The sequence below is a fragment of the Pseudorca crassidens genome, chromosome 15 (genome assembly GCF_039906515.1).
Source record: "Pseudorca crassidens isolate mPseCra1 chromosome 15, mPseCra1.hap1, whole genome shotgun sequence".
Lineage (NCBI taxonomy): Eukaryota > Metazoa > Chordata > Mammalia > Artiodactyla > Delphinidae > Pseudorca > Pseudorca crassidens.
The window spans coordinates 35,283,589-35,296,786 of record NC_090310.1 but is presented as its reverse complement, the minus strand read 5'-3'; the positions used below and the strand labels follow the sequence as shown (position 1 = coordinate 35,296,786).

The window sequence follows — 13,198 nt, the reverse complement described above, 5'->3', positions numbered from 1 at the left end:
CTCCAAGTCCTGTGTCCTCTCGGCTGCCCTGCTCCACTTCTGTGTCCACCTCTGGTTTCATTTATCTTGGGCCGCCCCCCAAACCCAGGAAGTGTCAGGTGCCTGGACTGGGTGAGCAGAGGTGGAGCACTTCCAGTCTTGGGGCTTCTCTTCTCCTTAGTGGAGAAGATGACCCCATCGGGCCAGCCTCTCTCCAGAATATTCCTGGGACACATCATGGGTCTCACCTGCCCCCCAGCAGCCTGCCCCCCCAAACCAGCATGGGCTCAGCCACCTCAGGCCCCCAGCCGACATGCCAGCTCAGCCTCCGTCTCTGCCTCCCCTGCCACTGCTGCCACAGCTGATGCCATCCCTGCAGGATCCCCAGCCGGCCCCAGGGCCTGCCAGGCACCCAAGGCCTCTGCGCCTTGAGTCCCAAGCCGGCATGCAGTCCACCAAGGAGCCCACCAAGCTGTGAGCCTGCAGTGCCAGCGTCGCCCCCTCCCCCGAGCAGGTGGAGACCCTGCCCTGAGCCTAGTCTGGGGAAGGTGCAGGGGCCCTGGACTTAGGGGAGGGTCTCCGTAAGGAGCTCATTTTGATCCAGTAGCTGTTTTAACTGTCATATAAATACCTGTAATACAATCCTTCTCATGCTACGTTTCATGGAGAACACAGCTTTCTAGATTGAATTTCCCACTAAACCAATTTAATTCCTTGACCAATTTTCAATACAACACAAAGTGGTTTTAAAAACAATCACTTTCCTTTTTATTTTGCTGAAATGATTTTATCAGAATCAGTTCCAATTACAGCTAACGCCACTGTCCATTTTCTTTGGGGACCATTATTTCTACCAGGACCAATTTTCTCATGGGAACCAAATTTTATTGCGTGCATGGTTTTTTATTGTCTGTTGATTGTTCCCACCAGTAATTAGTTATGAGTTGGATATTTAAAGAACCTGACTGTTTGTATTTACTTCTGGCTAATCCATGAGGCACTTGGAGCAATGGCCCTGGAATCCTCCAGGACCGCTCTGTCCTGTTTGGCATCTTTCTGCCTCTTTGGTTCCCGCGCTCACTGCCTATGCACTTGGTGGAGGGGGCGGGGGTGTCAAAGCGTCCTGATTTGGGGTTCAGAGCCCGGCCTGCTCACGCCTGCCTGGCGGGTCCTGCAGCCTGGCGTGGTTTCTGCCCCTTGGACGGTTTACTGGTCCCTCCTTCTCCGTTTCGCGTTTTCTCCCTTTCCACCCCCTAGGTTGTCCAGTTGCGCCCTCTACCCTTTCTGTGCTTCTGATACTTGTATCACATTCCACAAAGACTAAAAAAAAAAAAAATTTCCCTCTGAATAGTTTTGGGGCATGGCTCCCCCAAACATCCACCAGAGGCTCCTGGAGCGAGTCAGGGAGTGGGGTGGGCAAGCTGCCCGGGGGTCCGCCTGGGGGAGCCAGGGTGCTGGCATGGAGGAGGGTTCTCTGGACGGGCGGCCAAAGGAGTCCTGGATGCTGCGTGCCTGCCCCTCCCCACCAGTTGTCCCCCAGCCCTGCCTCCCCCTCCCCCTGCTCCTCACCTGCAACCACTCCTGACTTCTCTTTTCTTTCTCCAAGGACTGTGTCCAAATGAGGCCGAGCTCTTCCTGACCCAGGTGACCTACACCGCCTTGGGGGATACTGGCCAGTGCATCCCTGGCCCCACCCCCATATCACAGATGAGTGTTTTTGTCAGCTTCTCCCCAGAGTAAAATCTTTCACTTTTCTGATTGTGGATAAGGGTGACTGGCCCCATGCCCTCTGCGAGGGGAGGCCTTGCCAGTCCCACATGGGTGGGTGGACCTGCCAGTCCTTCCTCGGGCCATCAGCCCAGGGTCAGCCTCCCAGAACCACTGTCCAGAACCACCATGGCTGAGTCTCAGCAGAGAATCACAACAAACCGCCCCTACCCCGTCACGTTGGTCGCCCCGTGGCAAAGTGCCCCGTGTGGCCCTGGTCCTGTGTGGTGGGCAGATCACGGGCCTGTGGGAGGGGCAGTGGTGTGACTTGCCCAGGGTCACACAGTGAGGCCTTAGCTCTCCGGCCACCTGCCCAGAAGGCTGTACTTCTTGGGTGGGTGCTGTACACAGGTATGAGGGGTCCAACTTTCAGGAAAAGGAGGTGTGGCCTGGGCTCGGGCAGATGGAGAGGTGGGGGCTCTTAGGGACACGCCCATGCCAGGTGTGGTCAGGCTTGTCTCCTGCACTGCAGCCTTGACATGTGTGGAACCACAGGCATCCAAGCCCTGCTCTTTCAGCCTCTCGTAGCTGCCTTCCCAGCCCATTTCTCAGATTTACCAATGGAATCAGTGCTTGAGTGGGTTCCTGCAGCCCAGGGAGCGAGGAGCAAGACCCAGGTAGGTCACTGTGTAACCATTTTCATACTGACAGGCCTACTGGGTGCTTTGAAAGGTGGGGAACCATGAACCCAACTGCAGCCAGCCAGGAGCCATCTTGAAGATGACAGTTCTATCTCCCGTGGGGGTTGGTAGGGAAACCAACCTTTGACCTGATCCCAGGTGGGAGGTGCAGGCAGGATCTTTGCCAAGGACAAGGCTTGCCTATTCTAGCCCCACCCCTGGGGGTGGGACCTGCAGGTCTTGGCAGCTGGGAGGGAGGTACTGCACCTACTCCTGGGGCTGCTGCTCAGAAGGGTGGCCCACCCCATCCCAGCAGGGGAAGGTGCTTGGGGAGCAGACAGAACTGGGGATGGGGTCAGTAGAGTGGGAATTTTTGGAGGCCCTGGGTCCAGCTTCCTCTTCTGCAGGGGGGACCACAGCTCCTGGCCTGGGACACAGTGGCAGGGCCAAGCTGGACAAGGAGTAGGGTGACCAACCATCCTGGTCTGCCTGGGAGTGAAGGGGATCCCTGGAACTTTCAGTTTGAAGACCAAGAAGGAATTCCCTGATGGTCCAGTGGATAGGACTCCGGGCTTTCACTGCCAAGGGCCCAGGTTCGATCCCTGGTTGGGGAACTAAGATCCCACAAACCATGTGGTGCAGCCAAAACAAAACAAACAAAAGACTGAGATGAATCAGTCATGTGGAGAGGGAAGCATGTGGGCTGGCCTGGTATGAGGGGCACGAATGAGATGCCTGCTGCCGAGCAGAGGGTCCTGCCTCGAGGTGCAGCGTGGTGATTGCTCTGCACCCCCAAACCCAGCCCCATAACCTACCGATGCAAGTAAAAGGGTCACTGAACATTTTCTTTCTTTCAAAGGCCACAAACTCATTAACCCTAAGGTATAAACAACAGCAAACATGTCCCAAACAAGATGATCTGCCTTGGTAAAAGGCACCACCAGTACCCAAAAGCAGGCCACCAGGAGGCACTGGAGGGAGGACATTCTGTGCAGGGACTTCTTAGGGACACACAGGTCCCCCTGGCACCACCGTCTTGGCTGGCTTGACCCCTGACTTTCCACAGATTTGGGAGCTCTAGGCAGAGACCCTCCACACACATACACACACACACACAACCTCCAGAGAGGGGCTTCTCTTCTCTCTCCCCTTTCTTCCTCTTGCTCATGGCTTCCCCAGGATCCATAGAAAATGAGATCCCCAGTATTTACACCTCATATTCCCCAGATGAGAAACGGCCCCAGAAAGCAGAGCAGGACTCTGCCAACAGGCTCCCAGCACCTCGTGCTGCGCCACTGACAGGCCTCCAGGAAGTGGGCCCTCCCCTCCCCTCCCGCGGCGGGGGCTGGAGTCAAAACCCTCATCTGTCCTCAGATGAGTCCTGCTATAAAAAGCCCCTCAGAGACCTCCAGGGCCACAACAGCCCTGCCCGCCACTGGGCTGGGGGGCCAGTCTCCAGAGCGGTGTGGTTTTCTGCAGCGGCCACAATGTGTTCCCAGAGAGCCCTGGGGGCTCTCAGCGGCCCTGGGAGAATCCACCTTCATCCAAGGGAATCTCAGAACAAGCCCTTCTCTTTAAAGCTCTGAAGGAGGAGCCCTGCCTGCCCACAGAAAGCATTTCAGAGCCTCCATTCACCCCCCCACACACCCAGGTCCCCACCCCCCACCCTGCCACGCCACAGAGCAGGACATTTACTTCCACAGATGCTCCTGATGAAGAGCAAATCCCCTTCAGAGATTCCAGCAGATGCAAGACAGACGCTGGACACGCACATGTCCATGGTGGGCAGAGGAGTGGCTGGCTGGCCAGGGACACACTGAGCTATGTCCCCACCGTGGTGGTCAGCTTCAACCATTTGTGGCCTTAAGGGAACTTGGTCCAGATATTACAAATTTTCCAAGGTAAGCCAGAAGTGAGGCTTTTCTTGTAAACTCTCCTGATTTTTTTTTTAATTTTTTTTATTTAACTCTCCTGATTTTAAAGTGCTGGCCGACAAATCAAGCCCAACAGCACATATCAGAGGCCTGTGAATCTGCAAACCCCTAAGACAGCCACGCCCTGATCATTTAACATCAGACCTGAAGGGCTCACCCACCGCTTGTCACCTGGGGAGGCCGGGCCTCCATTCCACATGCTGCCATGTACCCTCTTCAGAAATGAGAGCTCCAATCACATTCTTTCCAGCAACCTCATGGATGCAAATGGTGTTTTCACAATGGAATCTTGGAAAGAGAGCGATCTGGAGCTCAAGTCTAGTGGTGACGAAGCCCAGAGGCTGGACTTTTGAGGTGACAAGGCTGGTCTCTGTGTGCTGCTGAGGCAGCTCCTAGGAGGTGCCCGAGGTGGACAGCTGAGGATGGCTGTAAATGTGAGTCTCTTCCGTTCCTACATCAGCAGCTTTGCTTTTTAGCCAGTTTACACTTGAACGTGTAGTAGGTGGTTACTGACTCCTTCAGTTTTGCTTCTGAGACTCAAGGTTTGGGGAAATTGAAGTTCCTGGTTCTGTGCTGCCCTTGAGTTCTGGGTCACGTGGCATCTATGTTGTCCCACCTCTAGCTCCCCTTGAGTGAGTTTTCCTGACCCCTTTGCTTGCCTGAGAGATGCTCAGAGGCTCACACCTGGCAGGGCCTCAGCATTGCTGGAAAGCTCCAGCCCTGCCCTCTGCCCCCTCCTGCTCCAGTTTCCGCTGTGCCTGGGGCCCTTGTTAGAAATCAGATTCCTAACCAGTTTGCAGGGCAGAAATAGAGACACAGATGTAGACAACAAACATATGGACACCTAGGGGAGAAAGTGGTGGTGGTGGGATGAATTGGGATATTGGGATTGACATATACACACTAACATGTATAAAACAGATAACTAATAAGAACCTGCTATATAAAAAATAAAATAAAATTCAAAAACAGAATTAAAAAAAACAAAACTGCTTTAAAAAATAAAGTCCATTAAAAAAATTTTTAAAAAGAGAGAAATCAGATTCCTGGGCCCTCCTCCAGAACAGTTGCCTCAAGGACCCAAGGGACCCTTGTGCTCTGCATGCTGGAGGGTCACGAGTCTGGTGGCTCCCAGCTGCCACGAGGGGCTTGTGTTGCATCAGAATCACCCGGGAACCATTCTACTTTTAATAACAGCTATGACACATAAGTGTCATGCCATACAGTTTTTTATAAATTTATTTATTTTATTTATTTTTGACTGTGTTGGGTCTTTGTTGCTGCATGCGGGCTTTCTCTAATTGTGGTGAGCGGGGGCTACTCTTCGTTGCAGCGCGCAGGCTTCTCGTTGCGGTGGTTTCTCTCGTTGTGGAGCACAGGCTCTAGGCGCGTGGGCTTCAGTAGTTGCGGCACACAGGCTCAGTAGTTGTGGCTCACGGGCTCTAGAGTACAGGCTCAGTAGTTGTGGCGCACGGGCTTAGTTGCTCTACGGCATGTGGGATCTTCCCAGACCAGGGATCGAACCCGTGTCCCCTGCATTGGCAGGTAGATTCTCAACCACTGCGCCACCAGAGAAGCCCCCATACAGTTTTTAAAGTATACGATTGAGTGGTTTTTAGTACATTCACAAGTCGATCACTGATATCCTGGGGAATGTTTAAAACTGTACTGTCAGGGCCCCCCCAGGGATTCTGATGCCGTGGGGCCTGGGAGCTCCCTGGAGGCTATGCTGTGCAGCCAGCTACGGAACCACAGGCAGCGTGGGATCTCTCTACTGGGGTGACTTTGCTTCCAGGGGATGTTTCACTGTGCCTATAGACATTTTTGGTTGTCACAACTGGGGGCTGCTCCTGGCATCTACTCATGGGAAGGGGCCAGCGATACTGCTCAACATCTCACAGCATACAGGATGCGCCCATGGCAGAGAAGGACCCAGCCTCCGATGTCTAGAGTGCCCACGCTAGAAGAGCTGGATCTACAGGAACCTCAAGTCCCTGCCAGCCCTAATGAGACCACCAGGGACCTCCAGGCCCAGCCCGTGGGGGCCTCCAGAAACAGAACTAGGCTTGGTCAGGTTGGGACATTCTCACCCTTGAATGTCCACTGGGCATGTGAGGATCCTGTCAGAAGCAGATTCTGTTTCAGTAGATCTGGGCTGGGGGCTGAGGTCCTGCATCTCTAACAAGTTCCCAGGTTATGCCGCTGGTCTGGGAACCACACTTTGAGTAGCAAGGGTGTGGATCACTTACAGGCCACCCAGGGGCCCACCTGGGGGTAGGCTGAGTGCACATTCTGGACTGTACACTGTCTTGTGTGGCTCCAACGCATACGGCCACCTCAGTAATCTGCGCACTGGGGAGCTCAGGCACACTGTTACAGATAACCCCCATGTCACAGATAACCCAGAAATACTTACTTGCCTCTACAAACCATTTTTCCTACACTTAGAGGGAGATGTGGCAGCTCCCTGAGAATTGTCTTCCATCCAAAAGGATGAAAGTAAAGAGGCCTAGGGCAGCCTCCCCCTTCTCATCCTGCCCCATCCCGCAATTCCCTCACCACAGGCACCCCAGACAGAGCTGCGCCTCCTCTGAAGGCTATTAGAAGGGTGGGCTTCAAGGTGAGGACACACTTCCAGAACATAAGCAACAGCTAGAGCAGGGGCGCCGCAGTCAGTCTTCAGTGATAAGCGGGGACAGACAGTGGTCCGCAGAGCCTGTCCAGGCTCCAACAGGGCAGAGGTGAGGCTAAGTGGCAGCACGGCATCCCTGGGGAGCGAGAGCAGAACTGTTGATGGCAGGCGCTGAGACACCTGTCAAGCAGGAGACCTTCCAAAATAGAACTCCCCAACCCAGACGCCATCCACAGAGGGCTGAGTGCTGGCAGGCTCTCCCGGATTAGGGAGTAAGGTCTGTCAGTGAAGAGCTGCAGAGGCCCCCGCCTCCTTCCTTCCCCACGTTCCAGCTCGTCACGAAGGGGTACAAGGCCAAGGCTACCTTCTCCCAAAGCCGCCCCAGGGATGCCCTCCACTGGTACAGGCTGCCCAGGACAGAGTGGGGCGCCCTGGCTTCTCCCTTGGAGCAAGAACAGGTGCCTGCCCTAGCCTGGCTTGATAGCAGCCGGGGATCCACTGTTGCCCGAGTGGTTCGTCTCCTTAGCAACCAAAGGTTTGAGCTGCGGGTTAGACTCTGCTCAGCCTTGTCCGGTCCCTGCTGCTAGCCCCCACAGGCTCTGCAGCCAAGCCTGCTATCTTACTACGGGTGCTGTGTCCTGTGCCTCCCCAAGGGAGGGCCCTGCCCACACAGCATATTTGCTGGAGGTTGGGCTGAGGGTCCAGACTGCAGCCAGTCACTGGGGCCCTAAGCCAGGAAGAAAAGTCCTCTGTGAAACCCTGGCAGACCGGAAGGCAGCTGTTAGCCCTGGAGGTCGGGATCTGTCCAGTCGGACGGGGGAAGGGTGAGCAGATGGAGGCAGGGGTTCTGGGAACACAGGGCAGGAACTAACTTCATGGGAAGAGCCTGGGGTGGGCAGGAAGATTCCAGAGCATGTTGTGGTTGAAAACACAGCAACAGACAGGAGCGGTGTGGAGCCAGGCGGGACTGGGGGGTGGGCCCCTGCTCTGGGCTCCGTTGGCTCCCTCCCCCTCCACACTGGGCCAGCTGGCAGCAAAGCTTAGGATACGAGGCAAGACCACAGAGCCTGGTGGTGGTTTGGAACTCTTTCTTCTCCTTTGTTAAAAGGGGGAAAGGAACTGGGGATGGGGTACCCCCGGGCTCTGGGGAGGCATGCAGGCAGCCCCAGCAGGCAGGCGCTGGGGGATGGGTGGGAAGAGTCCTGGAGTTTCCCACAATCCTTTTCTCTGCAGGGAACAGCAAGGCTGACTGCCCAGGGGGCAGGGGAGAGGGGCAAGGCCCTGGGGAGAGGGACGGCGGACAAGGGGAGAGGGGGCTCACTCTAACATGCAAAGTCCAGCTGCCCCATAAACTAGGTTGCTTCTCGAAGAGCGACATACATATAAATACACAGACACAGCGACACGCACACATGCGGAGAAGGCTCTGCATTCCCGAGGGTGGGGATCTAGGCCCACCAGCCCCAGGGAGCTCCGCAGCCCCCTGGGGTGGGGTGGGGCAGGTGAGTCCTCGGGGGAAGGCTGCTTGTTCTCTGAGGTTCTGTCCACCAGCACCCAGACGACTCTGAACCAAATCCATGAAAGCTGGGTGCCGCAGGCCCGCGCTGCTGGGTACACATGCGGGCAGCCTGCGTACTGGCACAAGGGTCCGGTCTCTCCCCCCCAGGGCTCTGGGGAATGGGGTGCAGACAGAGGGTGAAGGGGGCCCGCAGAGACGTCCTCTCCCCCGCCCCACGGGGTTCTGGCCTCCGGGAGGGGGGAGGGGCCTCCCTTATCTCTCGGCCTCCATGGCAGGGTGGGCTCTGGGTTCTGAGGCGGCCCGTTGGGGGACCAGGGGCGGCCAGTCTGACACCGGGGAAGGGGGTGCCGGAGTCCACAGGGGCGGCTGCTGCGGCTGGTGGTGCTGTGCCCCCCCTGGGGGCGAGGCCACAGCCGGCCAGCTGGGTGCCGCGAAGCTGCCGGTGGTGGCGAGTGGGAAGTGCGGCGGGGGCGACGTGGCCGTGGCGGCCATCGGGCTGCCGCTGCCTCCACTGTGGAAGCTCTCGGAGGCCTTGAGACGGGAGAACATGGTGAGGGCATCGGGGAAGTTGGGGGGCGTGGCGGGGGTGTTGGCTGGAGTGCACATCTGTGGGGGAAGAGGAACAGAGAGGGAGGGGTGAGCACCCCCTTTCTGGAAGGGCCCCGGGCTCCCACGAGGAGACACATGCCCCTTCCCTGGAGGCACCCCACCCTGCAGGCGGTCCACCAGCCAGGAGCTCACAGAGGAAAGGTGTGGTGTCCGAGATGGGCTAGCCCACTGTGCCTGCTGCCAGGCTCCCAGGAGTCCCATCCCAGCGGCTCTTCCGTGGCCAAGAGCCACTGCACCTTCCTTGGCCCTGGGTGGCTTCCCCCTGCCCTGAACTGGGACAGCCCCGCAGGGCTGCCCCTGGGGCTGCAGGGGACACTTACCATCTGGTGGTGATGGTGGCTGTAGGGGATGTTGGTCTCTTGGAAAAAGGCGCTGAGGGCCGTCTGCGGGAAGAAAGGCCCACGCTTACCCTCAGGACCCCTGTGGCCCTGGCCTGGCAAGTTGAGGCAGCATGCCTGTCATCCCTCGACCCTCGCCGCAGCCCAAAGAGGCACTGTGGACCTCTGGGCAGGTCTGGTGGGTGGGGAGGACCCTCATGACACTGCCTGCCACCTGGCTGCCAAGTGCTTCCAGCTCACCTGACATGGGGGCCTGTCTCATGGGGAAAGGCCTCCGGCAGATTCTAGCCCTACTGCCACCAACTCCATGGATGGCAAGTCCCTACTCCTCCCTGAGCCTCAGTTTCCTTGTCTATGAGCCAGAGGACAGCAAAGGCACCCAGATGTTGAATGTGTAACCCACCTGCTCCTCTCCTAGGCTGGCCAAGGGACTCTGCCCTGGTTCTCAGTTTCTCCGTCTGCACCACAGGGTGATGGGACTAGGTGGCTTGCAGGTTCCCCTCCCTAGCCGCAGTGACCTCCGGAGATCCACGGTCCAGCTGGGAGAGCCGGAATTAAGTAGGATGGTCTGGGGTTTGCACCCCTGTCCAGTTACCTGAGCCTTCCTTGGAATGTTCTCAAGGTGGTGGAGCAGGAGGAAGGCTGAAGTGGGGTATGCACCCAGGACTGTGTGAAGTGGGTGAGAAAGGGGGTGGCAGCTGGCCTGGGTCAGACAAGCTCCTCTAGTGACCCTGGGGGGCTGGGAGGAGGGGCCCCAGGGTGGCCTCCGCTGGCATTGGTGTGTCCTGGTTCGACCCCTGCAGGAGAGGCATCCAGGAAAATAAAGGAACCAGCTGCTCTTGCGAAAGTGCTGGGTGAGGGAGCCCGTCAAGTGTGTGAAGGGTCTGCAGGCAGCTCTGCCCTCCATGGCTCCCCCCTCGGGCTCACCACCCCACAGCCCAGCGCTGTCAGCCCCTCCCCCACTCCCAGCACACCCAGAAACCCAGCCTGGCTTCTAGGGCTTACCCTAGGGGTTTTATTATTAAATTCAAGTGAATTACTCTGGGAATTTCCTGCTGGAGATGCCCTACCCCAGTGTCCCCAAACATGGGTGTGGGAGCTGGGGGGAGGGCCTTGATCTCTAAGCACCTCCTTGTGACACACACCCCCAGGAGCCCCAAGGGACCCACCAAACCATTCCTCCCCCAACGGCAATTCTGAAGGCCATTGCTGTGTGTGAGGATTCCAGGGAGAAACGGCTGCCCTTTTCCTGCCTTCCTAAAGCACCCCCAACCTTAAAGCACACAGGTCCCCCTCCAGCAGCCTTCTGTCCCCATTAACACCTGAATCACAGAGAGTATGACCCAAAAACAAGGCCTCCTGCTGCGCCAGCCCTCAGTCCAAGTGTGCAGCCAGCCAGGGAGGAGGGCACAGAGGGGAGTTTACCACAAGGAACCCCACTCACTCCCAGGAAGACCTAAGGATTGGATGTTCACAATCCATTTTTACCTTAAGCAGACCTCCCTACTATCCGCCTCCCCATTTTACACATGGTGAAACTGAGATTCAGGGAGCCTGGCGCACAGGGCTCCTACCCTGGGGGCCACCAGAGCTCCCCAGTCTGCAAGCTGCTCCTGCCCCTCCTGAGATCAGAGTTTTTCCCCAGGCATTTCCATTTTCAAAGTTACATTTTCAAGTCCTGTGACCAAGCGACACCAACCAGTGCTGCCTGAGTGACTGCCAGGCTGGTGCCAGGCTCTGTGGGCTGGGCTGAGAGTGCGGACAGGCAGGGCCGCTTCCCACCGGACACCTGCCTGCCCAGCCCCAGGCAGACCGGACACCTACCTGCCTGCCCAGCCCCAGGCAGACGGGGGAGCCGTGTATGCAGATGTGGGACTCAAGCAAACTGCCATGAATGTGGTTTTGCAAGTTTTGCCACATCCAGCTCTTGAGACAAACGGGCTGATTGGGGAGCTTCCTGCAGGGTGGGGCTGCCGGGGTTGGCCATTCACTCCTTAGAGGTCAACTCACATGCCCCAGGTACAGCTGAGGAAACTGAGGCCAGAGAGTGGGACCTGCTCAGAGAGCCAGAGCAGCCTCCCATCTTGTGATGTGAGGACCACCGCAGGGTTAGCAGTCCCCCTGAGATCTCTGGTAGGAAAGTGAGCAAGGATTCCCCTGGGTGGACAGGCCACTGCCTCCCCAGACTGTCCCAACCTTCGGGCAGCAATTCTGATCCCCATCCCACCCCCAGGAAGCTGAATTCCAGAGTACCCTGGCTCCCTGTCCCTCCTACGGCCCAAATACCTTCCCTGAGCTTGCTCCCCATCTAGAAACCAGGCTCTGAAGCCTGGGCTGGGCACAGACTCTACAGACTGGCTGGGGCTGTGACCTTACACTTGTGAGGGGAAGAGCTCAAGGGGCTCTGGCCTCATCCCTAGATACCATCCTGGGTTATTTCTGGGGCGGCAGAGTAGGGAAGGCCAGGTGGCCTCTTGGCAGCACAAGCCCTGGGCACTAGTGCCCTATGGGTCGGGGAGGCTTGGGGAGGTGGGGGCCAGGCTGGGGCAGCCCCACCTCCTGCCCAGCTGGCTGAAAGCTAGAAGCTACTGAACCGTGTATATCATGCCATGCACTGTGCAGGTAGATTCGCCGGCCAGCACAGAGGAGAGCACCTGGACACGCCTCTGGAGCAGGGTACACAGATGCACACGTAGCTGTAGTGTGGGGCTCCGACACAACACCTGTACACATGTGTGCGCACGCGAGAGCACCGTCTGCAAACCGGCGACCTGTGGTGTGGGTACACACCCCGCACCCGCGCCCCGGTGGACTGCGTGTTTACACACACGCGCGCACGCGCGCCAACATGTCCACGCGCAGCGTGGCGCGTGCGTAAATACAAATGCACATGTACGTGGACACGCGCCGCCGAGCTGTCCAGCCCACACGCAGATCCTCAGACCCTGAGACCCACCGGGCGGCTCCAACCGCGGGCTCGGGTCTCCCTTATCTTAAACCCGCAGCTCCCAAGGCGGGGGCGGCGTGGGCCCAGCTCGGCCCAGGCCTGGGGCGTCCTCCTTCCGGCCGCCCGCCAGTCTGTCCGTTTGGGCCTCGGCGCCGCCCCGCCCTGGCCGTTACCCGCACAAAAAGGGGGGCCCCCAAAACCGATCGCCCAGGAATTTGGGGGGCGGGGATTCGGGCCCGGGGGAGGCAGACTGCCCCTTCCGCCCACCCCGAGCGGGCGGCGTTTCCGGGGGCCGCGTAGACGCGGCCAAGCCGCGGGCCTGACCCGCACGCCGCGTGTGCGCTCTGCGGCCCAGCCGCCGGGGCGCGCGACCGCCGGGGCTCCGGGCCGAGTGCGCGGGCCCGACCCCGGCCAAGCGCGCCGCGGCACGTGTCCACACCGGCCCGCACATGCTCCACTGCACGCGTAGCCACGCGGGACGGACACCCGCGCCCCGGCCCCAGCCCGGCCGCGCACCTCGAACTGCCAGTGGGCCGCCTGCAGCAGCTGCTTCGCCTGATCGGCTGCGCAGCCGGCCGTCAGCACGAACTGGTTGATCATGACCTGGTGCTTGAGCTCGTCCATGTTCACGGACATGGCGCCTCCGCCGCCTGCCCGCTCCGGCCTCCCGCCGCCGCGCGCTCCTTCGCCTCACGCGTCCACCATTAGCGAGCCGGCTCCGGCTAATACAAATATTTACTGTGCGGCTCTGACTCACCGAGCCTCGCCTCGCTCCGGGCCGCGGGGGGCATGCTGGGAGATGTAGTCCCGCGCCGCTTCCGCCGCGCTCGGCCGGGAGCTGCGGGCCGGCCCG

At 58.6% G+C, this 13,198-nt stretch overlaps 2 protein-coding genes across 2 annotated transcripts in view; one reads left to right on the top strand and one right to left on the bottom strand.

Annotated features, from left to right (window-relative positions):
- The window catches only part of C15H16orf96 (chromosome 15 C16orf96 homolog), a 43,320-nt gene extending 41,583 nt beyond the window's left edge, over nt 1–1,737 (top strand). Inside the window, 1 exon segment of the mRNA XM_067705239.1 lies at nt 178–1,737. Coding sequence (XP_067561340.1) covers nt 178–457 — 280 coding nt within the window. The 3' untranslated portion in view covers nt 458–1,737.
- A 6,268-nt stretch (nt 1,738–8,005) lies between these two features.
- UBALD1 (UBA like domain containing 1) lies at nt 8,006–13,117 on the bottom strand. Its single transcript, XM_067706780.1, has 3 exons — nt 12,862–13,117; nt 9,381–9,443; nt 8,006–9,057 (listed from the first exon to the last, which is right to left on the bottom strand). The coding sequence occupies exons 1-3, from the start codon at nt 12,979–12,981 to the stop codon at nt 8,704–8,706; spliced, it is 537 nt and encodes a 178-aa protein (XP_067562881.1). The 5' UTR covers nt 12,982–13,117; the 3' UTR covers nt 8,006–8,703.
- Between the last annotated feature and the right edge of the window lie 81 nt (nt 13,118–13,198).